Genomic DNA, 27079 nt, shown 5'->3' on the forward strand with positions numbered 1-27079 from the left:
TACAAAAATTAACTGGGCATAGTGACAGATGTCTATAATCTCAGCTACTCTGGAGGCTGAGGCAGGAGAATCGCTTGAACCCGCGAGGCGGAGGTTGCAGTGAGCTGAGATTGTGCCACTACACTACAGCTCAGGTGAGAGAGCAAGACTCTGTCTCAAAAAAAAAAAAAAAAAAAAAAAGTGTTTTGAGAAAGGAGGGAAGACTTAATTCCGCTTGGAAAAGGAGAGTAAGAAAAGGTTGCACAGAGGAGCAGAAGAGAAAACAAGTGTCTGTAGAAAGATGAAGCTTCCCTTTTCAGCCTTTTCCTATGAAAGCAGGAGAGGATGATCCAATTCTATACAAAGGCCCAGCCAGAAAACAGTGGTTCAAGCCTGTCTTCTGTCTTCTGCTTGCCTCTTGGCTATTTCACTGCTCTTAGGTACTACCATTAAAAGGATAATTGAAGTGCAGTTTGATTATTTGGCTTCTATAAAGTAAGGGAAATCAAATTGGTGGAGGAAAGATTAAAAAAAAAAAGCACAAAATTGTTATTAAACTCCCTCCTCCCCACTTCACCCATTTTCTAGGGACAGCACTGTGAACAGATTGACAAGTATCTTCCTGGATTTTAAAATTTACGTAGAAACCTACAACTACAATATTTGAAAGCAAAAAGATTGTACCATTGATGTTGTTAGACATAGTATCTGCAACTTGCTTCTCTCTCCCACCCTCTTCCTTGTCTTACTACATCATGAACATTCTTAGAACTATTTTTCCTTGAAAAAAATCGTTATTATTTTTAGTGGCAGGGTTTTGCTCTGTTACTGCAGGCTAGAATGTATTTGCTGTTGACAGGTGCAATCAAAGTGCACTGCAGCCTCGAACCCCTGGGCTCAAGCAATCCTCCCACCTCAGCCTCCCTATTAGCTATTAGCTGGGACTATAGGTGCATGCCACAATGCCTGGCTAAATTTTTAATTTTTTTTTTTTTTTTGGTAAATACAGGGTCTTGCCATGTTGCCCAGGCTTGTCTCAAACTCTTGGCCTCAAGCAATCCTCTCACCTTGGCCTCCCAAAATACTGGGTTTGCAGTATTTCACTGCACCCAGCCAGAACAATTTTTCAAAGGAAATATTATTACACTATACAGAGAAAATTGCTGTAGCAATATACAGCTACTGCTTTGAGTCAACAGAAAGATTGATACAAAGCTTACCTCCTCTGAGAAGCCTTCTCTGATTAACTCTGAGTTTTTTCCATCCTTTTCCCTGTATTTTCTGGTAATTTCCCATGGGATTTCTGAATGGTATTTGGCCTCTGCTCATAAACACACTCCTTTGTCTTATTCTCAAGCCCTTTCTCTAGCAAAGAACAAAGACCACCTTTTGTAAGGACACATGTGAGCTGGAAAGTTCAACAACTCAGACTCCTATAAAGACTGGTCTTTCTTGGCACACTTGCTTCTCCCTGTTGGTCTGTCCTAGCCTTCTCACTCCGAGGTTCCTTGCTCAACTCACTCTTCTGTTCCCTCCCCGCCTGGCTTCTATTTGTTCATTCATCAGATAGAATTGACAACATGCCAGGAGTGGAGGTTCCAGCCCGTAGAGTTTGGCTTGCTCTAATTCTGACTCAAATGCATGACCTTCTTTAGCTCCACTTACCAAATTCTCCCCATGTTTCTGAGTTCAAATTCCTAAGTTCAAATTCCTAAGTGAGAATCCGATTGACCTGGTTTGTGCCAGGCTACACATAGATGGCTGGACACTCTATGGCCCAGGACCCATTCATTCAAGAAGATGTGGCTGGAGAAGGGAGATGGACTGTGGGCAGGTCCCCCTTCTCAGCCCTAACTTGCCCAGTGTACTTACTCCACCAATGTCCTCGGGTCTTTGCAGGGCACTTGTGTTATCTCCCTAAGCAGAGTGTGAGTTAACAGGGACTGCCATGATCTGCACGCAGGAAGTGTTCAAAGGACAATGTGAACACACTCAACTGTTTCTTTACATGGAGTTGGACTTGTGGCGGGTAGAAAGCGAGACTCACAGCCTTCCTCCTAAAGAAACCACAGCCAGTGACCAGGGCATTCCAGGAGGTAGAAAACACTGGTCACAGGTCACGTCACATGAGTGCTAACACTCTTGGGGTCATCTTTAAAGGTAAAGGTGACCGGAAGCAGTGGCTCAAGCCTGTAATCCCAGCACTTTGGGAGGCCGAGGTGGGTGGATCACTTGAGGCCAGGAGTTCGAGACCACCCTGGCCAATAGGATGAAACCTCGTCTCTACTAAAAATACAAAAATTAGCCAGGTGTGGTGGTGGGTGCTTGTAATCCCAGCTATTAGGGAGGCCGAGGCAGGAGAATCACTTGAACCCAGGAGACAGAGGTTGTGGTGAGCCGAGATCGCACCACTGTACTCCAGCCTGGGCGACAGAGTGAGACTCTGTCTCAAAAAATTAAAAAATAAAGGTGGAGGAAGATTATGAACCAGAGGAACATTACAGGTGGGAAATGGAAAGCTAGTGTCAGTTTTAAATTCTCATAAATGGAAATAAAAATTGAGCATTCAAAATGGAATTATAGACCTGGGTAAGAGACTTCTTTCTCAAGACTCAAGCTATTCAATAACTCTCTTCAAATGCTCAATAATTCTTATTCATACACAAAATTTGTAGCAGAAGTTATGATTCAACAGAGCACTAGTGACTCAAGACGGACTGTTAGGAGGTTAAAATATAATTCATATCCAGTATCATTTAAATAGGCATTTTCATCAGGGATGATACTGACAATTGATGTCAATGATAAATTATCAGAAGTAGTTGACAACTGGGTGCAGTGGCTCACACCTGTAATCCCAGCACTTTGGAGGCCGAGGCGGGTGGATCACCTGAGGTCAGGAGTTCAAGACCAGCCTGGGCAACATAGCAAAACCCCATCTCTACTAAAAATACAAAAATTAGCCGGGCGTGCTGGCACATGTCTGTAGTCCCAGCTACTCGGGAGGCTGAGTCAGGAAAATCGCTTGAACCCGGGAGGCGGAGGCTGTAGTGAGCTGAGATTGTGCCACTGCACTCCAGCCTGGGTGACAGAGTGAGACTCCGCCTCAAAAAAAAAAAAAAAAAAAAAAAAAAGAAGTAGTTGACGACAGCACTGCTGCTCAGATTGGCCTCCACCCCATCCTTTCATATTTTATCATTGTTCTTCTGAGTCTCTTCTTTGGCTTGAAAGAACTTCTGCTAAACTTCAATGGATTCAAAATCCAAGTTCAAATAACATAACTAGATGGCTTGAAAAACCTGCTGACTAATTGTTTGGCAGTGGGAGGGCAGAAGGCATCAATCCTCAGGGCCACACCAGGAGCCTCCGATGCACCCTGGAAGTCCAGCAGCACAGGGCCTCTTCTGCCGGGGGCCTTGAGAGAGAGAAGCCTAGAGAAATACAGGTCTGCATCAGTGTGATTGCAGGCACGGGGAAAGCCACAGAAGGGACAGGGCTCAATGTCTGCTGGTACGTCGCCCCCCTCATCACTCCCGCTCCATTTGTGTTGGCCAGGGGGCTCTTACCTCTAGCCCAGGCTCCTCTCTGGTTCCCAGCTGGCCTCCTGCCTCCAGGGTAACACTGCTCTGTCCTTCTTCCCCATCAGCATCGAGCCCCTTTTCCAGATGACCAAAGGACTGCTGTGTTCAGAAAACCTCGCTTTTTCACTGCCGGCTACACATACCCCCCAAATCCTTCATGGGACACGACATTCTTACCCCAACCTATTTTGTTGTTGTTGTTTTGAGATAGGGTCTCGCTCTGTTGCTCAGGCTGGAGTGCTGTGGCACGATCACAGTTCACTGTAGCCTCAACCTCCCAGGCTCAAGCAATCCTCCCACCTCAGCCTCTGGAGTAACTGAGACCACGGGCATGCGACACCGTGCCTGGCTAATTTTTTGTATTTTTTCTAAAGAAGCGATTTCAGCATGTTGCCCAGGCTGGTCTCAAACTGCTGGCCTCCTCAAGCTATCAACCCACCTTGACCTCCTAAAGTGCGGGGGTTACAGGTATGAGCCACCCCACCTGGCCCCCAAACTATTTTTCTAACATTGCCTCCTCCTGTTTCCTGCTGTGCCACACCAGACTCTCTCCAACCCCTGCAGCCTCCTTGGCTGTGTCTGAAATGTCACCGACACCACAGTGCCCCCGTCCATCCTGACCGTGCTTATATGCCTATCCTCTTCCACAACCCCAAGGTGAAGCAAGGTGAAGTTCACCTGTGTCCCTGTAGCACTTCATTTACACTCTTCTGACCTTGGTTTTTTGTTGTGGTTCCTCAGTTTATTTCCTCCATTGGACCTCAAACACATTCGGAACAGGAACTGCTGTCATTCATTCATCTTCACACCCTAACACTTACTAAAATGCTCATTGTAAGTGCTCAAGTATGTTTTTTTTTTGAGAAGGTGTCTTGCTCTGTTGCCCAGGCTGGAGTGCAGTGGCATGATCTCAGCTCGCTGCAACCTCAGCCTCCTAGGTTGAAGTGATTCTCCTGCCTTAGCCTCCCAAGTAGCTGGATTACAGGCATGTGCCACCACGACCCTCTAATTTTTGCATTTTTTTTTTTTTTTTTTTTTTTTTGAGACAGAGTTTCGCTCTTGTTACCCAGGCTGGAGTGTAATGGCGCAATCTCGGCTCACTGCAATCTCCACACCTCCCAGGTTCAAGCGATTCTCTCATGCTTCAGCCTCCCAAGTAGCTGGGATTACAGGCATGCACCACCACACCTGTCTAATTTTGTATTTTTTTCTTTTTTTGTGCAGATGGGGTTTCACCATGTTGGTCAGGCTGATCTCGAACTCCTGACCTCAGGTGATCTGCCTGCTTCAGCCTCCCAAAGTGCTGGGATTACAGGTGTGAGCCACCGTGCCTGGTCTTAATTTTTGTATTTTTTAGTAGAGACGGGGTTTCACCATGTTGGCCAGGCTGGTCTTGAACTCCTGACCTCAGGTGATCTGCCCACTTCAGCCTCCCAAAGTGCTGGGATTACAGGCATGAGCCACCGTGCCTGGTCTCAAGTATGTTTTTCGAAGGAAGGATATTCATGGAGACAATTGTCATCCTTTAAATATTTGATATGCATTTGAGCTAGTCACAGATAGCTGTTAATGTGTAAATCCTGATAACAGGCTTCTAATGTCACCATTTCAGTTTGCTGGGCAGCAAAACAAAAATAACATTAATTTGTGTTGTATGGCAACTAATGCACAATAATGAATGAATATCTTAAGTATTAGGGAGAATCCTGGTTAGAAAGTTGATAAAGTGAATTCAAACTCCCTTTTCAAGCAGTTGAAAGGGAGGGGTGGTTTTCCAAGATGAAGACTTAGGTTTGAGTATCTCCCTTTGCCTGAATTTGCTTTTATGTAAAAATAGAGGGTTGGATTCTGTCTATTCCCCTTTAACTCTAAAATTATATTATTCCAGCAGTTTTACTTAACAAGAGTTGACTATTACACAAATGGTTCCGTGCTAACGTTAGCAATAAACACCTTTTTAAAACCCTGCTTTTACCCATGCTCCTGGGCATGCTCTAAAGTTCATTTGACTTCTAATAATGGATGTGCAAATATGTTGAGTGATCACTTCCACAATGGCGCTGTTCCTTTAAGAGACGACGGTTGTTAAGTTAGGAGATCATTGAACCATATGAGGGTCAATAAAAGAATAAAAAGTCACTGGTTAGCAATTTGAGGACAAGGAACTTGATCCCACTTCGGTGTCTGTGGGTCCGTATGCTGCCCACAGTCAAAGAAGGAGTCCCAGGTTCTTGGCAGCTTGCTTTTCCTCAGGATGGCTTCTGGAAGGCTCATTAAGTTCGTGGTTTTTGAGCTCCTAGAGTTTGCCGCTTTCTCCATCCCCACACTCGTGATCACAGAACAGTTTGCCACCGCCTACCAAGGAACAAGGGCTAGATCTGACAACACACACTACTGGCTGATCGTCTCCTGTTCTATTGCCTATGTTGCGTTAGTGACTCTACTGATCTGGGTTCCTGTAAAAGTTATCCTGCACAAGAAACGTTATATTTACAGAAAAATTAAAGGATGGTAAGTAAAAGAATTTTTTTTTTTTTTTTGATATGGAGTCTCGCTCTGTTACCCAGGCTGGAGTGCAGTAGGGCAGTCTTGGCTCACTGCAACCTCTGCCTCCCGGGTTCAAGCGATTCTCCTGCCTCAGCCTCCTGAGTAGCTGGGATTACAGTCGTGCACCACCACACCCGGCTTATTTTTGCATTTTTAGTAGAGACGGGTTTTTGCCATGTTGGCCAGGCTGGTCTTGAGCTCTTGACCTCAAGTGATCTGCCTGCCTCAGCCTCCCAAAGTACTAGGATTACACGCAGGAGCCACCATGCCCGGCCTGTAAAAGAATCCTTTAGTAGGGAATCCCCGTGATGCTGTCAAAGATATGTTTGTTTGTTTGTTTGTTTGTTGTTTGTTTTAACTTTTAAGTTCAGGGATACAAGCATAGGTTTCTTACATAGGTTAACTTGTGTCATTAGGGGTTTGTTGTACAGATTATTTCGCAGGCATGCACCACCATGCCCAGCTAATTTTTGTACTTTTAATAGAGGCAGGGTTTTCATGTTGGCCAGGCTGGTCTCGAACTCCTGACCTCAAATGATCCACCCATCTCGGCCTCCCAAAGTGCTAGGATTACAGGAGTGAACCACCATGCCTAGCCCGTAAAAGAATTCTTTAGCAGGGAATCCCTGTGATGCTTTTAAAGATATGTTTGTTTGTTTGTCTGTTAACTTTTAACTTTTAAGTGCAGGTTTGTTACATAGGTTAACTTGTGTCATGGGGGTTTGTTGTACAGATTATTTCATCACCCAGGTATTAAGCCTAGTACCTATTAGTTGTTTTCCCTGATCCTCTCCCTCGTCCCACCGTTCACCCTCTGAAAGGCCCCAGTGCGTGTTGTTCCCCTCTGTGTGTGCATGTGTTCTCATCATTTAGCTCCCACTTATAAATGAGAACATGTGGTATTTGGTTTTCTGTTCCTGCGTTAGTTTTCTAAAGATAATGGCCTCCAGCTCCATCCATGTCCCTGCAAAGGACATGATCTTGTTCTTTTTCATGGTTGCATAGTATTTGATGGAGTATATATACCACATTTTCTTTATCCATTCTATCACTGATGGGCATCTAGGTCGGTTTCATGTCTTTGCCATTGTGAATAGTACTGCAACGAACATACGGGTGCATGTGTCTGTATAATGGAATGGTTTATATTCCTTTGGGTATATACCCAGTATTGAAATTGCTGGGCCGAATGGTATTTCTGTCTTTAGGTCTTTGAGGAATCACCACACTGTCTTCCGCAGTGGTTAAACTAATTTAGACTCCCACTAACAGTGTATAAGTATTCCTGAAAGATATGTTCTAACATACTGTGGGTAAGGATGTGAGCAGAGCGTAAGGATAGAGTGTGACATTAATGGGAGACTACAATTACTGCTTCTGTAAATGTATGGATATTATGGTATCTTCCATAATTTTTCTACAGTCATTTATACTGAGTGATAGTCACACATGAGATGGGTTAGTAAGACTGGAGTTTGTGCCAGTTCATGCTATTCTAAGTAGTAAATGTTGGACTTAATTCTCCTGGACACTAAACTACATAAACTTATCGGAATGAGCTTACACAACTCATAATCAGAAGATGATAATGTAGAAGTTTAATTTTGCGTAAAACTGAAAGTAATGTCTATTTTTAATTATTTACATTGCATTTTGCAGGCTTACATCATACTTTGACTATTAACTAAGACTTTTAAAACAACTGATTCCTTTAGACTTTTTATTTACTTATTTATTTATTTTGAGACCGGGTGTGGCTCTGTTGCCCAGGTTGGAGTGCAGTGGCGTGATCATTGCTCACAGCAGCCTCGACCTCCCCAGGGGGCTCAGCTGATCCTCCCACCTCGACCTCCTGAGTAGCTGGGACTACAGGTGCGCACCAACACGCCCGGCTACTTTTTTTGTGTTTTTTATAAAGATGAGATTTTGCCACATTGCTCAGACTGGTTCCAGACTCCTGGGCTCAAACAATCCACCTGTTTTGGCCTCCCAAAGTGCTGAGATTACAGGCATGAGCCGCCAAAGCTGGCCTACTTAGACTTTAAAAACAAATAATTTACTGTGTTGGTAAATTCTATTACCCTTGTAGGGGAGGAAAGTACTTTAATAACAATACAGAGATACTTTAAATAAATCAGGATTTAATGTTAATTTAACTAGCAGTTTAGCTAATGGGTATACTGATCCACATAAGGGTATTGAGAACAAATAGTCTCTGATATCAATGTATTTTTCTTTTTAGATCTTCAGATCTGATTCTTACTTATCTTGGACTTCTCTCTTTTCTTTAATAAGTTAATATAAGCTAATTTTTCTTTCATACTGATGTTTATTTATTTATTTATTTGAGACAGAGTTTCACTTTTGTTGTCCAGGCTGGAGTGCAGTGGCGCGATCTCGGCTCACTGCAACCTCTGCCTCCTGGGTTCAAGCAATTCTCTTGCCTCAGCCTCCTGAGAAGCTGGGATTACAGGATCCTGACACAACTCCTGGCTAATTTTTTTTTTTTTTTTGTATTTTTATTAGAGACAGGGTTTCACCATGTTGGCCACGCTGGTCTTGAACTCCTGACCTCAGGTGATCTGCCTGCCTCGGCCTCCCAGAGTGCTGAGATTAAAGGCATAAGCCACTGCTCCTGGCTGATGTTTTATTTTGCAAGCGAATGACATAGAACACATGTGAAAAGTGAGGCACTGGGAATTTGGACATACACGCAAGGGCAGAAATGTAAAAATAATAGACTCTGCAATAGAGCTAGAAATACCATTGCTGAGGTTGGGAGGATGCTGATGGAGAGCTGACATGTGAAGTCATGGTGCTCTCTTTAGGTACCGATTCCAGATATGGCCACTTCTGCGAACCTTGCCAGGAGATTTTCATTTCCCTGAGAGCAGGGGTCTTAAGGGGTTTCCGGAAATAAAGCATTTTGTTGTTGGCACTGCTTTTATCAGTAAGGTTTTGGGGCTTTCCAAACCTTGACCGCAGCCCCAGGGTCATCTAAGCGGTAGCTTGGAGCTGGGCTTGACCCTCCACCTCTCACACCCTGTAGGGGTGGCTTTGACTGTCCAAGATTCCTGGCTGGGTTGGAATTTTGAGGGAATGGTGGAAGGTTCAGATGACAACAGGAATAAATCAATGGGAAACTGGCCCGCCACGGCCCAGGAAGAAGCTCTTGGGTTTTTTTGTGTTTTGGTTTTTTGTTTTCACATTGACTCAAATCCCTAAGACTCTAGATTCTGAATGTCATTTAGGCAGAAAACCTTCCCATGTAACTTACTGTTATTAGGCTATAATTGATTCTTTATAGATCATTGATTATGTGCCATGTAAGTACTGATATGAGGTGGTACAGAAATATGTACTTCATAGGCCAGGCACAGTGGCTTACACTTTTAATCCCAACACTTTGGGAGGCCAAGGTGGGAGGACTGATTGAAGCCCGGAGTTAGAGACCAGCCTGGGCAACATAGTGAGACCTCCTCTATACAAACATTACAAAATCAGCAGGATGTGGTGGTGCACGTCGGTAGTCCCAGCTATTCAAGAGAATGGCTTGAGCCCAGGAGTTTGAGCCTGCAGTGATCTATGATTGTGCCACTGCACGCTAGCCTGGGTGACAGATGGAGACCCCCAACTCTGAAAAACAAAAAGAGAGAGAAATATCTACTTCACCTTATAAAGTATTTTTTTTTTTGAGATGGAGTCTAGCTCTGTTGCCCAGGCTGGAGTGCAGAGGAGTGATCTAGGCTCCCTGCACCTCTGCCTCCCAGGTTCACACGATTCTCTTGCTTCAGCCTCCTGAGTAGTGGGGATTACAGTTGTGCACAACCACACCCGACTAATTTTTGTATTTTTAGTAGAGACAGATTTTCCCCATGTTGGCCAGGCTGGTCTCGAACTCCTGACCTCAAGTGATCTGCCCGCCTCAGCCTCCCAAAGTGCTGGGATTACAGGCATGAACCACTGTGCCCGGCCTAAAGTAGAATTTTTATGAGTTTATCGTTATTATTCCCTAGAGAAAATTGCTGATTAGAGAGGTTCCGCAACTCTCCCAAAGTCAGTGAACTAGAGAGAGTGGAAGAGGCAGACTTTGGACCTAGGTCTACCTGTCTCCATAATGGGTACTTCTAGCCACTGTCCCAAACTGCCTCTTTGAAGGACAAGATCCCATTCTCCTGGGGCAATTGAGATTAAGGAACAGAGTAGGCTTTCGTTTCTGCCCCTTGGTGCACGTGGTATACCAGTCATCTCTGGTGTCTGTTCAGATTTCATTTTGTACATCTGGCTCAGGTACCTCCCCTGTGCTAAAGTGTTTCGGGTTGTCATGACTACATCTCTCAGTAATTTCTTTTGGGAAATACACGTCCAGTCTTTAGTTTCTGTTTTGCGGGTGTGGCTGGCCACACGTGTTTTAAATAGTGTTTAGACAGTGGACAGGTTATCTGTAATTTCAGTGAAACTGAAACTGTTTCCTTCTGGCCACATTCGTGAGCATGATCATATAGTTATCTTTTACTGGCATAGAAGAGAAGCAGTAGCTACTGAGCACTGTTGTAGGAGCTTTACACCTTCTGTACTGTTAAGTTTAAACTTTCAACAACTCAGTGAAGTGTACATGCTAGTGTTCTCATTTTATAGACAAACTGGAACTTGAAGTAATTAACTCTGTCAACTGATAAAGCTAGCAATTGGAGCCAGGCATGGTAGCTCCTGCCTGTAATCCCAAGACTTTGAGAGGCTTAGGTGTGAGGATCGCTTGAGCACAGGAGTTCAAGACCAGCCTAGGCAACGTAGTGCGACCCTGTCTCTATAGAAAAATAAAAAAATTAGCCAGACATGGTGGTGCGTGCCTGTAGTCTCAGCTGCTCTGGGAGCTAAAGGGGGAGGATCACCTGAGCCCCGGAGATCAAGGCTGCAGTGTGTTAAGATCATGCCACTGCACTCTAGCCTGGGTCACAGAGCAAAACCCTGTCTCAAAAAAAAAAAAAAAAAAAAGCTATGTAATGGGGGAGCTAGGATATATGAGCCTAGGTCTGTCTGCTTCCATACAATTTCCTGTATCTCATACAACTTTCTTTTCCTTTATTTTTTCTGACTTTGAATGCCACGTATGTTTCAAGAAAAACGCGATGCGTTTTTTTTTGTGTTGTTTTGTGTTTTTTGAGATGAAGTCTTACTCTGTTGCCCAGGCTGGAATGCAGTGGCATGATATCCGCTCACTGCAACCTCCACCTCCGGGGTTTAAGCTATTGTCTCATCTCAGCCTCCCGAGTAGCTGGGATTACAGGCGTGCGCCACCATGCCTGACTAATTTTTTTATTTTTAGTAGAGACAGAGTTTCGCCATGTTGGCGAGGCTGGTCTCCAACTCCTGACCTCAAGTGATCCGCCCACTTTGGTCTTCCAAAGTGCTGGGATTACAAGTGTGAACCACCAGGCGCAGCCAGAAAAATGCAATGCTTTTAATATCATTAGCATACATTTCACCCAGAGGTGTATTTCACTCTTATAATATATGGGGTAATATATAGGGTGTCATATCTTGATTGCTACTTGAAGATGATGCAAAAATAATTGCTACTAGACAAAGTAAGGATTGAGCATATGAATTATTTTTGAGGAATAGTCAAATAGTTGTTTATGTGAAATTTCATAGACCCTGAACTTTCATGATCTGATGTTGATGAGGCTTATCTGAGAGCTTCCCTGAAGGTCCGGGCTGGTGTCATGAGCCCTGTGAGGCTGGTCTTCAGGAGAGAGTGAGTCATCAGTCAGTAAAGGGTGTGCCCCAGGAATATATGTAAAAGAAAACTGGCCTGGATTCAAATCCTAGCTTTGACATTGACCGTGAAAACTTATGTGAGTTATTTGAATTCTTTGAGCCTTAATTTTTTCGTGAGCAAAACAGAGACAGCTTAGTTTCTTTCTTGGAGTGCTGTTTTAAGAAATTTCATAAGATCATGCATGTAAAGTTCCTAGCATAGCAACTGGTCTGTAGTAATCATTCAGTGAATATAAGTGTTATGACCTCAGACTGAATTTACTATTTTCATTAAAAATGTGATTGTGTTAAATCTTCAGAATGACTCTGAAAAGTGGTAGAAGTGACAATAAAACTGAAGAAAAATATATCCTGTGAGTAATATTCCTCGATTTTGGAGAATTTTGCAGGTTTCTTTTATTCTTTGAGAAGAATGAACACCATTATGGTGAGATCATTAGTATCTCAGAAATGTTTTACATTAACAGAGGTATTATGTGTTATTTTATGTCACATTTATGTTTTATTATGTTACATTTTTCGTTTCATGTTCTCACTAGGCCTACGTGCCAGTGTTGTAAAGTTGACCAAGCAGACATAATTCCCATTTTCTGAGGGAGGAAACAATTTCAGAGAGCTTAAAACGTACTGGAGGCTGAACTTTAATCCAGTACTTTCCCCTTCTCTCGTTAACACTTCCTGATTTTTCTGGAATTATGGCTCCATTCTAGGGATGCCTGCCAGAATTCATAATCAACAAGTGAGATGCTTGGGGGAATGAAGAAAGCTATTTATATACACACCAAACTGTGTATTCCAGGAAATAAGAGAGTTATTTTCCTGGAATATCAGTAAATGTGTGATAACATTGAGCTACAAGGCTAGCCTGAAACTGGAGCAGATCTTCATTGAGAAGGTACATTGGCAGTAGCATAATCCTAGAGTATTTGTGGAGGTTCCCAGAGTGTCTTGGGACCTAGAGCTGTATTTTGGGTGTTCTTTTGAGTCCTTTGGAGTACAATTAATTCAGATTATGAACACGCCAGGAATCCTGGGCAGGGCAAGTTTAAAAGACCATTTTGGGCAACATTTTACCTGGCTTAAGTTTTTAACATATTGCAGGAGATTTTGCTGTTGATCTGCTTTAGGTAATGGTGGTGGTGATCATAGTAGTAGTAGCTGTTGTAGTTGCAGCAAAGTAAGAGCAAATATTTACTGAGCAAGTACTATGTACCAGGCATAATTTTAAACACATTGTCTGTATTATTTTAGTTGATTTCTTAATCTTGATATGCAAGAACAATGATAGTCTCCACTTTACAAATGAGGAAATGGAGGCACAGGAGTTAGAAGATCACAGAGCCAATGAATAGTTGAGTCAAGACTGCCCCAAGGGAACCATCCTGGCTAACACGGTGAAACCCCGTCTCTACTAAAAATACAAAAAAAAATTAGCCGGGCGTGGTGGCAGATGCCTGTATAGTCCCAGCTACTCGGGAGGCTGAGGCAGGAGAAGGGCGTGAACCCGGGAGGCGGAGCTTGCAGTGAGCTGAGATCGCGTCACTGCACTCCAGCCTGGGCGAAGGAGCGAGACTCGGACTCAAAAAAAAAAAAAAAAAGACTGCCCCAAGGGAGCCTTGAGCACCTTACTCCTCCGCTCTGGCCCCGACAACTGAAACACACAGCACTAGTGACATCTGTGCACTGCTGGACACACGGGCTACCCTGAAGGAAATGGAGCTCACTTTTCAGCACCCCTGAGAGATCATTAATTGGTAAGACCCCATTAACTAAACACTGCTGCTTACCAGTTACTTCTCAGAATATTCCAGTTTCTCTTACTGAGTCTATTATCTATTGTGTTTAACATTTTCTCATAGATTTATTGGCTATTTGTATTTTCTAAAAATTATATATTTTTGTCCTTGATCTCTTTTTCTGTTGGTATGTCCATTTTTTTTTTGCTACTGATTTATGAGTTCTATAAACATTAAGGATGTTCATTTGTTTAAATTGCACAAGATCATCAAGCAATAACTATGTTGAATTTGATGTAGCATACATTTCAGAGTTATCATTAGTCTTTTAATTTTACTTTGGTGTTTTTGATATGGAGAATTTTTATTTTTCACGTAGTTTAAGCTATCCATATTTCCTTTACAGTTTGGTCTTATACATGAAAGGATCAATAATTTTGTCATAGTTGACTGCAGGCTTTATCTTCCTTGCACTACTATATCCAGTGTATTAGTCTGTTCTCATGCTGGTAATAAAGACATAGCTGAGACTGGGTAATTTATAAAGGAAAGAGGTTTGATGGACTCACAGTTCCACGTCACTGGGGAGGCCTCACAATAATAACTGAAGGCAAATAAGGAGCAAAGTCATGTCTTACATGGCAGCAGGCAAGAGTGCATGTGCAGGGGATCTCCCCTTTATAAAACCATCAGATCCATGAAACGTATTCACTATCACAAGAACAGCACAGGAAAGACCCGCCCCCATGATTCAATTACCTCCCACCAGGTCCCTCCCATGACATGTGGGAATTCTGGGAGCTACAATTCAAGATGAGATTTGGGTAGAGACTCAGCCAAACCATATCACACAGTAAACCAGCACGAGCGTATTTACTTTTTCTTTTCTCTCCTCATCCTGTGCAGGAAGTCACCATATTCTGGTAATTCTTCCTCTTCGTCTCTTGCATCAGCTCCTTGTTCTCCATGGCTGTTTCTCTCATCCCAATTAGGCCCTTATTTCCAGACCATCAAAACTTCAGTTTCTGACGTGGTCCCCCAAATTTTCATATATTCAAATCCAGTGTCAGACCTGATTTGTCCTGATTGTTTCAGTTCGAGGAAAAATGAAGACCATTTCATTAACTAACACTTGGGCTCTGGCAACCTTCACCCACTGGTCTTCTTGCCTCTTGCTTCTTTTCTCCCCATGCATTCCCTCCCAGTCCTTGTCAATAGGGTAATTCTCTTCTTAAAAAAGGTTTTCTGGGCCAGGCGTGCTGGTTCACACCTGTAATCCTAGCACTTTGGGAGGCCGAGGCGGGTGGATCACTTGAGGTCTGGAGTTCAAGACCAGCCTGGCCAACATGGTGGAACCCCATCTCTACTAAAAAATACAAAAGTTAGCTGGGTGTGGTGGCTCGTGCCTTTAGTCCCCGGTACTCAGGAGGCTGAGGCAGGAGAATCGCTTGAACCCGGGAGGCAGAGTGAGCCAAGATCGTGCCACTGCACTCCAGCCTGAGTGACAGAGTGAGACTGTGTCTCAAAAAAAAAAAAAAAAGAAAAGAAAAGGAAGTTTTCTGTATCTCAGCCACACCCCTTAAAAATCTCCTCTTCCCCTTGCTTGTAAATCAAATATTGACATTATTCCACAGCATCCTGGAGCTGGGCGTACTCTTAGTGTTCATCTTCAAAACAATTTCTCACAATACAAATACCTCTGATTCTACAGAGAACTCACTACTTTCTGTGGCTCTTCATAGAACAGCCTTCTTTATTCCCTTGTGTTGAAACAAAACCTATCACTATGTAGCTCTCTTTCTCATCCACTTTGTAGACTTCACCTCCTCTGCCCTTTCGTTCTCCACGGCCAGGAGCTGTGCCCATTACTGCCTAATTCCCCATTTCTATTGCTTTCTGAGCACTCCCATCAGCTCGCATAAAGTAAACTGCCACTTGTATGATGACAACTCCCCAAATTGTGTCTCCAGGGGTGACTTCTCTGAGCTTACTGTATCCTTGTTAAATTTTTGCAACATTTGAAAGCAGTGGCATCATTCTGCCATCTCAACCATGCCACATCTCAGTCTGCTAAGTTTTCTCTTCTCCAATGGGCAAAGTTCCATCAGCCATTCCTATCCCATGATTTCTGGACCTTTGACTCTTTTGAAAGTCTCCTTGGGATGCTGGCTTGATTTTTAATGCCTGGATATTATCTCAGTGACACCCTGATGTCCTCTTGATGCAACTACTGACTTCATGTATTGATATAATGCAATTGGCTTCCATTGCAATGATGTCACCTATTTCGTAACAGAGTGTATCATTGACTAAACCTAGTTTTACTAGAAATCCTCTGGGTTAATAGTGATCCATGAGTCTGCTCTATGAGTTTGTTTAAATAGGTATACATTTACCTATCTGAATTTCTTGTGTGTATATATATATATATGTATATATATATATACATATATATATATATTTAGGTTTTATTATATGTAAATATATATATTTAGGTTTTTGTCGAGACAGGGTCTTGCTCTGTCACACAGGTTGGAGTGCAGTGGCATGATCATAGCTCAATGTAGCCTCAACCTCCCAGGCTCAAGTGATCCTCTCACCTCAGCCACCTGAGTAGCTGGGACTACAGGTATGCATTACCACACCTGACTAATTTTTAAATTTCTTGTAGAGACAGGATTTGCTAGGTTGCCCAGCTGGTCTCGAACTCCCGGACTCAGGCAATCTACCTGCCTCGGCCTCCCAAAGTGCTTGGATTATAGACATGAGCCACCACGCCCAGCCTCCCTACACGAATTCTTCATGTTAGCCAGCATTATTTCCAGGCTACTGCAGGCACATGCCTTTGTGCTCAGGTACTGCCTCCATCCTCAGGGACTCTGTAGTCCACTGTGGAGTCTGGACAGTTGTACATGAAAAAACTAGAAAGTGATATAAACCACTGTACAACAAACCACCAAATTTTATGTGGCCCACCACTAGTCCTTTATTATCCCAGAGAAGAGCATCATCAAAACTTAGTACTGACTGGGCACAGCCTTGGAAGGCTGAGGCAAGAAGATTGCTTGAGACCAGGAGTTTGAGACTACCCTGGGCAACACAGCGAGACCCTGTCTCTACAGGAAGTTTAAAAAAAAATTACCTGGGCATGGTGGTGCATGACTGTAGTCTTGTTACTTGGGAGGCTGAGGTGGGAGGATCACTTGAGACCAGGAGTTTGAAACCAGCTTCAGCAACATAGCAAGACCCTGTCTTTCTATTAAAAAAAGAAAATAAAACCCTCAATACTGACAGTAAGGGAGATGTCCTATTTGGTTCATCCTTCCTACCCATCCCTTTCTACCCTGCCCCACCAGCCCACCACAGTGCCTTGAACTCAGCAGCTTTTTAGTACATGTGGTTTATGGACTCAGGTTTATTAGAAAAACACTATGCTTTGGAGTAATCAGAGAAAGTCTCATAAGGAAAGCTTGATTTGCACTGAGCTTGGAAAGATGGGTGTGGGAGGGCATCCAAAGGAGGAGGATGAGTATGAGGAATGAGTTGATGTAGTGAATTATTTAAGGGATGGGAAAAGACCTACTTGCTTAGAAAGGAGCAGGTGGTGAGAAATGGGTTGCCAGCATCGCAGAGTGGTTAGGGGCGTGAGTTTTGGAGTCCTCAAGACCTGGATTAGAATTCATCTTTCACTTTCCAGCCATGGGATCTTGGGCAAATTAATTCAGCCTTCAATGTCAGTTTCATTGCTTGTAAAATAGGGTTGATACCTCACTCAGAGGGTTGTTGTGGGGTTGTTGTATGTAAAATTCTTTCCTGTAGCGCTTAGCCTGTGGCATGATGTGAGCTCACTGAGTTGTCGTAAAGAGCCGAGTGTTAATATATGTTGGAGCGTTAATACTAGATCTTGGAGAGCCGTGAAAGATGGGCAGGGAAACTTTAACTTCATGAGTTAGGTAAAAAGTTTTATGTTTCTGAGCAGAGAGTCATTTCCCAAGTTCTCTTCTGATCCTTTCTACCCACCATGCTTCCTCCATGAGAAATCTCAGGGCCAGAATCCTTGCTACACAAACAGGAATTTGCAACCCAATGTGGCTGAGCTTACTTAGTTCCTCCTTAATGGGTCCCATTCCTAGGAGGGTCCTTCTCATTACCAGTTTATTATGATGCACACAGAGATCTATGGGCAGTACCCTAACTCAGTCTTTCATGTGGAAATTGCACCACATGCCCACATATCCTTTTCTTTAACCAACCCTACTATGGTCGCAAACTTGCATTCTTTGCAGCATGAATAGTCCTTCAAAGAAGTGTCTGTGATATTTCCAACCTAAATTCTATTACTTGTAGTACTTCCTAGGACTGCTATAACAAAGTATCACAAACTTGGTGGCTTAAACAACAGAAATTTGTTTCAAATTCTGAAATACCTAAAAGTTCTGGAGGTGGGAAGTGTAAGATCAAGCTGACGGCAAGGTTGGATCCTCGTGAGAGATGTAAGGAAGGCTCTGTTCATGCCTCTCTCCCAGCTGTTGGTGGTTGCTGGCAATCTTTGGTGTTCCTTGACCTGTAGATGCATCACTTTGATCTGTGCCTTTGTCTTCACATGGCATTCTTCCTATGTGTCCTTGCTTAGTCTTCCCCACCTGCATGTCTGTTTTCAGATTTTCCCTTTTTTTTTTTTTTTTTTTGAGACAGGGTCTCGTTCTGTCTCCCAGACTGCAGTGCAATTGTGCGATCTTGGCTCACCTCAACCTCTGCCTCCCAGATTCAAGCGATTCTCCTGCCTCAGCCTCCCGAGTAGCTGGGACTACAGGCACGCACCACCATGCCCAGCTAATTTTTGTATATTTAGTAGAGATGGGATTTCACCATGTTGGCAAGGATGGTCTTGATCTCTTGACCTTGTGATCTGCCCACCTCAGCCTCCCAAAGTGCTGGAATTACAGGTATGAGCCACCAAGCCCAGCCCAGATTTTCCCTTTTTAAAAGGACACCAGTCATATTGGATCAGAGTCTCCCCTTACACCCTATTTTCACTTGGTGACCTCTATAAAGACCTATTTACAAATAAGGTCACATTCGGAGGTACTGGGGGCTGGGACTTAAACACGTCCGTTTTGGAGTATATAATTCAACCCATAGGATTCCACTCTCTGACCCTCCCAAAATTCATGTTCTTTTGGTGTGCAAAATAGACTCATTCATCCCAACACCTCCAAAAGTCCTAATCATCCCAGCATCAACTCCAAGTTCCAAATCTCAGCTATACATCATCAACTCAAAATCCCAAAACTTTCCCTCTAAATCATCCAAACAAGGTATAGGCAAGACTTGGGATATGATTCCTCCTGGGTCAGAGTTTCTTTCCATCTGCAAACCTGTGAAGCTGGACAAAAAGTTACTTGCTTCCCACATACAATGGTGGAGCAGGATAGACATTACTATTCTGAAAGGGAGAAATTGGAAGGGAAACAGGAGTCATGGGTCCCACGCAAGTTCAAAAGCTAGGAAGGAAAATCCCATTAGCTTTTAAGGTTTAAAAATAATCCTCTGCGTCTTGATGCTGATTCCTCTGAGCCCATCATCCAGGCCTATGAGGGTAGCAGCCCTAACCCTTCAGACTTGCATGATCGTAGCTCTGCCCTGTGGTTTCAAGTTGGGCACCTCTGGGCTTGTGGTTGCAGCACCAGTCTCCCTGGCTTTGGAACCACTGTCAAAGTCATTTTTCCCTTTTCTGAAAGATAACACATTTGCAGCCAAATAGCTCTATCAACCCATTTTCTCCCTAGAGTCCTAGAAGTCCAACAGCATTCCTTCATTTCATCTTATCTCTGCCACCTTCAGTCCAAGACAGCAGTATTTCTGCTCAGATGATTGACTGGATTCACAAACCACGACCTTGGTGTTCTCTTCTGAGCATGGTTTCTTATCATTTCCAATATGCATAGCCTGAGAATTTCTCAAATCTTCAAGTTCTAGTTCCTTTTTGCTTAAAAATTCCTTTTTCAATTTATCTCTCTTTCTTCGTTCACATCTTGTTGTAAATAGCAGGGAGAAAACAGGCTGTGCCTTCAACACGTTGCTTAGAAACATCCTCAGCTAAATATCTCAGTTCATTACTTACAAGTTCTACTTTCTATCCAACAGAGCACAGTATAGCCAAATTTTCTGCCATTTCATAGAAAGGATCACCTTTCCTCCAGTTTCCTATAATATGTTCCTCATTTCTATCTTAAACCTCACCAGAAACACCTTAGCATTCATATTTCTAGCAATACTCTGTTCATGACAATATATCTACTAAGATGCTAACAGCTCTCTCTATATCCCTCCTCTTTTCTTTCTGAGCCCTCACTAGAATCTCCTTTAACACCTGTGTTTCTACCAACAGTCTCTTCAAGGCAATCTAGGCTTTTTCTATCACGCTTCTCACAACTCTCCCAGTCTCTACTCATTCCTCAACTCCAAAGCTACTTCTACATCTTTAGGTGTTACAGCAGCATTCCACATTCCACTCGCAAAATTGGTGTAAGTTTCCTAGAAATGCCACAACAAAGTACCTGGATGGCTTGAGCAACAGAAATTTATTGCCTCAAAATTCCAGAGCTGAAAACACTGAGATCAAGATATTGGTAGGATTGCTTCCTTCTGAGGGATATGAGAGAGAATTTGTTCCATGTCTTTCTCCTTGCTTCTGGTGGTTTTTTTTTTTTGGCAATCTTTGATGTTCCTTGGCTTGTAAATGCATCACTGTGATTTCTGCCTTCATCATCATGTGATATGCTGCCTGAGCTTCTTCACATAGTCTTCCCTCTGTGCAGCTCTGTCACCAAATTTCCCCAATTTTATAAAAACACCAGTCTTATTGGATTAGGACCCACCTTAATGATCTTATTTAACTTGATTATCTCTGTAAAGATCTTGTTTCCAAATAAGATCACATTCTGAAGTACTGGGGTTTGGGATTTCAACATATCTTTTTGGGGAGACACAATTTGATCCATAATACTCAACAAATTATAAGCATATCTAGCCAGGCATGGTGGCTCACGCCTGTAATCCCAGCACTTTGGGAGGCTGAGGTGGTTGGATCACGAGGTCAGGAGTTCGAGACCAGCCTGACCAACATGGAATATAAAAAAAAAAAAAAAGAATATATATATATATATACACACACACACATATCCTAGCAGTAAGTCAAGATTTTCAAACACAGGTTAACATAACTTCTGGTTAAATAAAACATAGACTTGGGTTGTATTTATTTATTAATGAATCCATTCATTTAGTATTTATTGAATTCCTACTATGTGTTGGACATTCTCTAGCATCATGAAGTTCTTGAACTTGGATGAGTAACAATTTACATTGTTTCTTTCATTAACCTCTAATTGAAAGCTACCAATCTTTTCTGATGTGGATGTTGGTAACAAACCACAGTAGTATTAGCAGGACCTGTAACTTTATTACATAGAGCTTTTCAGACCATGTATCACAGATCTTTTCATATGACACAACAGTTGTAGGAGAGATTTCAGTATATGGTTTATGATCTTCACTATCTTGAAGTTATGAGTGATTACAATTTTTACTGGATCTTAAGTACTCCCCCCCCTTTTTTTTTTTTTTTGAGACAGAGTCTGGCTCTGTCACCCAGGCTGGAGCGCAGTGGCGTGATCTTGGCTTGCTGCGAACTCTGCCTCCCGGGGTTCAAGAGATTCTCCTGCCTCAGCCTCCCAAGTAGCTGCGACTACAAGTACACACCACCACACCTCGCTAATTTTTGTGTTTTTTTTTTTTTTTTTTTTTTTTTTGTAGAGACGAAGATTTGCTGTGTTGCCCAGGTTGGTCTCGAACTCCTGGGCTCAAGTGATCCACCCACCTTGGCCTCCCAAAGTACTGGAATTACAGGCATGAGCCACCAGGCCTGGCCTGCTTCAAAGAAAATAAAAAAAAGACAATGTGTTCATAGATAGACACATATATTGTTACGAAGTTAATGAAAGAAATGATGTAAATTGTTTCTCATCCAAGTTTAAACTTTAAAAAGAATTTGGATTACTACCCAATTCTTTAAAAAAGAACCATAAACTGTATACAATTTTTTTAAAAGGCTTTAGATAATTTTTAAAATTTGGATAATTTCAATATAATGGATTTATTTTCTAAAAATCTGTATATTTTATTTTACTCATTTAAAAATGTTGTCCTGAGAAGGGTTCATAGGATTCACTAGATTCTCAGAAGTTTCATCGCACAAAAATGATTCAGAAACATTATTCTAGTTGCTGGAAATAAAGTAGCAAACAAGTCAGATAAGGTCCTGGCTTCCACAGAAGTTACCTCGGGGGATGAGGAGAGAGGAAGATGACAATTAACAAACAATCAGCAGATTTCTAGGTAGTCATAGGGCTATGTATACAACTCATATGTGTGTGTGTGTGCCTGTATGTGTTTCCTATACTATATATGAGAGTAGGAGCAATAAGAGAAATCATATCATGTACAGTATGTAGACTAGGGTAATAAGTTTCAGTTTTCTTCTAATCACATTGTGTGTTCATCAAATATTTTTTTAAATTGTGATAAAATACATATAATGTAAAATTTACCTTCTTAATCATGTTAAGGATACAGTTTGGTGGCATTAAGTACATTCACATTGTTGTGTGACTCTTGCCACCATCCATCCACAAAACTCTTTTCATCTTGCAAGACTAAAGCTTTATACCCATTAACCAATAACCCCTTCCTTTCCCCAACATTGGAGCAGTGACAAGACGTGTTTTACATTTCAAAAGCATGACTTCATTTAAAAAGCATGAAGACGATGTTGCTAGGCAAGAATAGAACCACCAACAGGAAACCAGTTAGGAAATATGGCAGGTGAGAGGTGACAGTGGGTGAACTATGGTGTTGGCAGAAAAGGAGTTTAAAATGGACTTTGGCAGTAAATCAGACAGGATTAGATGATGGGCTGGAACAAGTATGGAGGAGGACTTGGGTTCTGTTTCGGACATGGTAAGTCTGAGTTGTGTCTTTGCCATCAAGTGGAAGTGCCTAACAGTTGGGTAGACAAGTCAGAGTTCAGGAAAAACACCAGAATATATTGTGGAGTCCTGGACAAGTGAGTGGTATTTGAAGCAATGGGAATGGATGAGATAATCCAGGAAGATAATATAGATAAAGAACAGGCCCGGGAATAATCTCTGGGGCATTGTCATCATTTAGAGGTCAAGTTGAGAAGAAGAGAACTTTATGAGTGGCTTGTCCAATCTTACTTAGAGAACTTAGTGTTGTAGGAACGTGGATCTTGGCTCAGACAAACAGAGAAAGCTACCAGCTGAAAATTCCATCAGGCTAGTCTTAGCCAGGTTATACTGGGTCTGGCCATAAGAGAGGGGTAATCTCATCTTCTAATTTATATTTACACCTAGGACATCTAAGATGGCGCTGGGATGGGGGAGGCAAGACAGCAGCACCAAAGAGAAATTGTTATCTATTATTTTATTCTTTATAATTTCAACTTGTATTTTAGATTCAGGAGGCACATGTGTACGTTTGTTACACTGGTATGTTGCATGATTCTGTGGTCTGGGGTGTGACTGATCCTGCCACCCAGTTAGTGAGAATAGTACCCAATAGGTAATTTTTCAACCCTTGACTGCTTTCCACCCTCCCCTCTGTAACGGTCCCCAGTGTCTATTCCCATCTTTGTGTCCATGAGTACCCAACGTTTAGCTCCCACTTATAAGTGAGAACATACAGTATTTGGTTTTCTGTTCCTGAATTAATTCATTTAGGATAGTGGCCTCCAGCTACAGCCATGTTGCTGCAAAGGACATGATTTCATTCTTTTTTATGACTGTGGAGAAATTAATCATTTGAAAGCATTCAACACTGCTTGTACGTAGAAAACATTATATAAATGGAATTAACATAATATATATTAACGAATCAAAGAGGAGGTAAATATTTCATTGTAGAAAACCTTTGAGTAGGTATCTTTTGTTGTCCCATAAATTAAGGATGCTAAACATACATTTAAATTTTCTATTTTTTTAATTAGTTAGTTTATTTATTTTGAGACAGAGTCTCGCTCTGTCGCCCAGGCTGGGGTGCAGTGGCGCGATCTCGGCTCACTGCAAGCTCCGCCTCCCGGGTTTATGCCATTCTCCTGCCTCAGCCTCCCGAGTAGCTGGGACTACAGGCACTCGCCACCATGCCCGGCTAATATTTTGTATTTTTAGTAGAGACGGGGTTTCATCATGTTAGCCAGGATGGTCTCGATCTCCTGACCTCAGGTGATCCACCCGCCTTGGCCTCCCGAAGTGCTGGGATTACAGGTGCCCAGCCACGTTTAAATTTTCTGTGTCATAAGATATACTATTTTCTACATATTATATCTCAATAGCTATTTGATTGGTTGATCATGCAAGGTTTGAGAAGTGGTCCAAAAACAAGTATGAAAAATTATGTCATTTTTATGTATGTATGGTTTTTTTTGGTTCTAGTAAAAAAAGTATATGTTTTTAAGTGATCTTTAAATATTTAATAGTTTATCATCTCTAAATGTACTTTTTGAAATATAAATTTTACAACATGGGATATAATATAACTTGAAAGTCATGCTGTTCATTTATTCAGTTGGTCACTACAGCCTGACCTCTTGGGCAGGATTTTAATTAATGAATTATGAACATGTTGAATGTCATTTGACTTGCGATTTGATGCTTTTAATAGTTTGTGGTTTGCTAATTATTTGGAAATCTCTCACCCCTTTGTTCTAGAAGAAGCATTCTGGTTTCTGCGCGTGTTCCTCTTTGCCATATGCAAACATTTGGGAAATGGAAATAGGGAAGCAGCAGCTTCTTAGAAAAACTATAGATGAATGGAACAGGAACTGCAAAATTAGCAAAATGTAAGAGGAACTGTCGATCTTGTCCATGATTGCTTTGGCTTATTTTTTCTCCTTTGCTAGGAGACCTGTTCTGATGATGTGTGTGGTCTTCACCACAGTGCCCTGCCTCACCTTTTCCATAGCAGTGACTGAGGTATGGAATTTTGATTTCTTCTGCTACAAGATTATGAGATTTTATAATTTCTTGTTATTGGAATTTGATAGAGCGGCGTGCTCAACAAATTTCTTGACATTTATGTAATCCAATCTTCTTCCAGGTTGCAGTATATGGTATTTAAAGTACTAAGATCATTGTTACTTCTGTGATTATGAAGGAAAGTCTAGTAGCCAATTTTTAAAAACTAATTTTCTGTTTGTGTGTGAGAGACAGAAATGATATTTGAACATTTAAAAAGTGAAAAATGTGAAAGTTGATCTATATTTGTTTCTTCTACCAACCTGATGTTTTTCATGATTGTCTTCAATTCTAAATGAATACAACAAGATCTAAGGGAAGGACTGCTTACATTTTAATACCTTTGATAAGATGTCCATTGATAATAATTTGCATGTGTTATTTATTTGAAAATAATGCTAAGTTTATGTTTTGACTAAATATAGCTTCAAAAGGTCTTGGATAGATACCTGCAGGGCAGGAATATCTTAGGCAGAACTTTCAGGCTGTAAGTACTTTATTATCCAAGAAGGTCAGAGAAGAATGCCCCACTAATCTTTTTAATTTGCAAGGTGATGTGAAAGATAACTTTTATTTTTCCAAAGCATACTTAATTTACTTAAATTACTTAATTTACATTGTGATATTTCACTTATATGTGAAGCAAATATTCATTAAGTGTATATTACAGGCCAGGCATTGTTAGGTACAGGGCATAGGGGACTCAGGAAATATGGCTGAGTCTCTGATATAATTTTCTGACATTAGAGAGAAAAATAAACAGGCAATTAGAACAAGTATCACAAGTGTTGTGAGACAGGGCAGTACCGAGTAATGTATGACATTAGAAATTAAATGATTGTTAGAATGCATCGTAGGTTCTACTAGAATACATCATAGATGCTAAATTAGGACAATGTATGAATGCGTAGAATAATTTTGGGAGGCCACACACATGTGCTTTGCTTCCAGTGAACTGCAATAGGTGAGTATTTCAATCTAGATCTGTCTTTTCCCCTCCCAAAGACCTTGTAAATCATTTGGAAGGTTCCCAAAAGCTGTAAAAGTTTAGTTTACAACCTTCTAAGAAACATCACTGTGGTAAACTGGTGGCATATCTGGAGCTTGATAGCCCTTTTTGGTTCTTTTTTATGATGTCTCATCCATTGTTACATCTTTTTCTTTCCTTTCCTTTTTTTCTTATTTAATTTTCACCGAAGTATAACACATAAACAGAAAAGTGCACGAAACATACAAGTATAGTAACAATGGAATACCACAAAGCAACCCCCTGGGTAAGCATCACTTAACTCAAGGTCAAGAAGGAAACCTTGGCCAGCTCCGTGCCCACGCTCCTTTATTTTTATTTATTATTTTATTTTATTTTTGTATCAGAGACCCATTGCTTGCTCATTCTTTTTTTATGCTCCTTTCAATGACTCCCTTTCCCTCCTTTCCAGAAGTCACTTCTAACTTGACTTCTGATACTGCAGGCTAGTTTGCCTGTTTTTGAAATTTTTCCAAGGAGAAATCAAATGATGTCTGGCTTCTTTTATTTAAAATATGGTTGGAGGGTCATTCGTGTTTCTGTGAATATCTGAAGCTCATTTGTTTTCAGCTGTAGAGTATTTCATTTTATGAAAAGATCATAATTTATGAAAAGACCAAGATCTGTTCTACTCTTGGTCGCCATCTTGGTTGTTTCCAGTTTTGGCAATTACAAAGAATGCGGCTGTGAACATCTGTGAATATGTCTTTTGGTGTGCATGTGTAAGCATTTCTGTTGGTGACATATGTAGGATCAGAATTGATGAATCATGAGTTATTGAAATGTTAAATTGTGAGAGATAAGGTCAAACAGCTTTCCAAACAGATTGTACTGATTTCTATAGCATCTCTATAGAACTCACCAGCAGAGAAGGAGCATTCTCCAGCGCTTGCATTGTGTCTTATTTTTTTGGAGACAGAGTCTTGCTCTGTTGCCCAGGCTGGAGTGCAGTGGCGCGTGTGATCTCGGCTCACTGCAAGCTCCACCTCCCAGGTTCAGGCGATTCTCCTGCCTCAGGCTCCCCAGCAGCTGGGATTACAGACACCCACCACCAGGCCCGGCTAATTTTTGTATTTTTAGTACAGACGGCGTTTCACCATGTTGGCCAGGCTGGTCTCGAACTCCTGACCTCAGGTGATCCACCCGCCTCGGCCTCCCAAAATGCTGAGATTACAGGCATGAGGCACCCCTCCAGGCATCACTGTGTCTTTTTATTTCAGCTCTTCTGGTGGGTACAATCCTGAATCTCATTGTACTTTTAAATTACATTTCTCCAGTAATTAACAACGTTGAGCATCTTTTCATCTTGCCCATTTTTTATTGTGTTGCTTA

At 41.9% G+C, this 27079-nt stretch overlaps 1 protein-coding gene across 1 annotated transcript in view; it reads left to right on the forward strand.

Moving 5' to 3' along the window:
• The first annotated feature begins 5814 nt into the window (after positions 1-5814).
• Positions 5815-27079, forward strand: part of TMEM236 (transmembrane protein 236) — a 45455-nt gene continuing 24190 nt past the window's right edge. The window contains exons 1-2 of the mRNA XM_054436620.1: positions 5815-6071; positions 24606-24678. Coding sequence (XP_054292595.1) covers positions 5815-6071; positions 24606-24678 — 330 coding nt within the window. The remainder of the gene's footprint in view (positions 6072-24605; positions 24679-27079) is intronic.

The sequence above is a fragment of the Pongo pygmaeus genome, chromosome 8 (genome assembly GCF_028885625.2).
Source record: "Pongo pygmaeus isolate AG05252 chromosome 8, NHGRI_mPonPyg2-v2.0_pri, whole genome shotgun sequence".
NCBI classification, from domain to species: domain Eukaryota; kingdom Metazoa; phylum Chordata; class Mammalia; order Primates; family Hominidae; genus Pongo; species Pongo pygmaeus.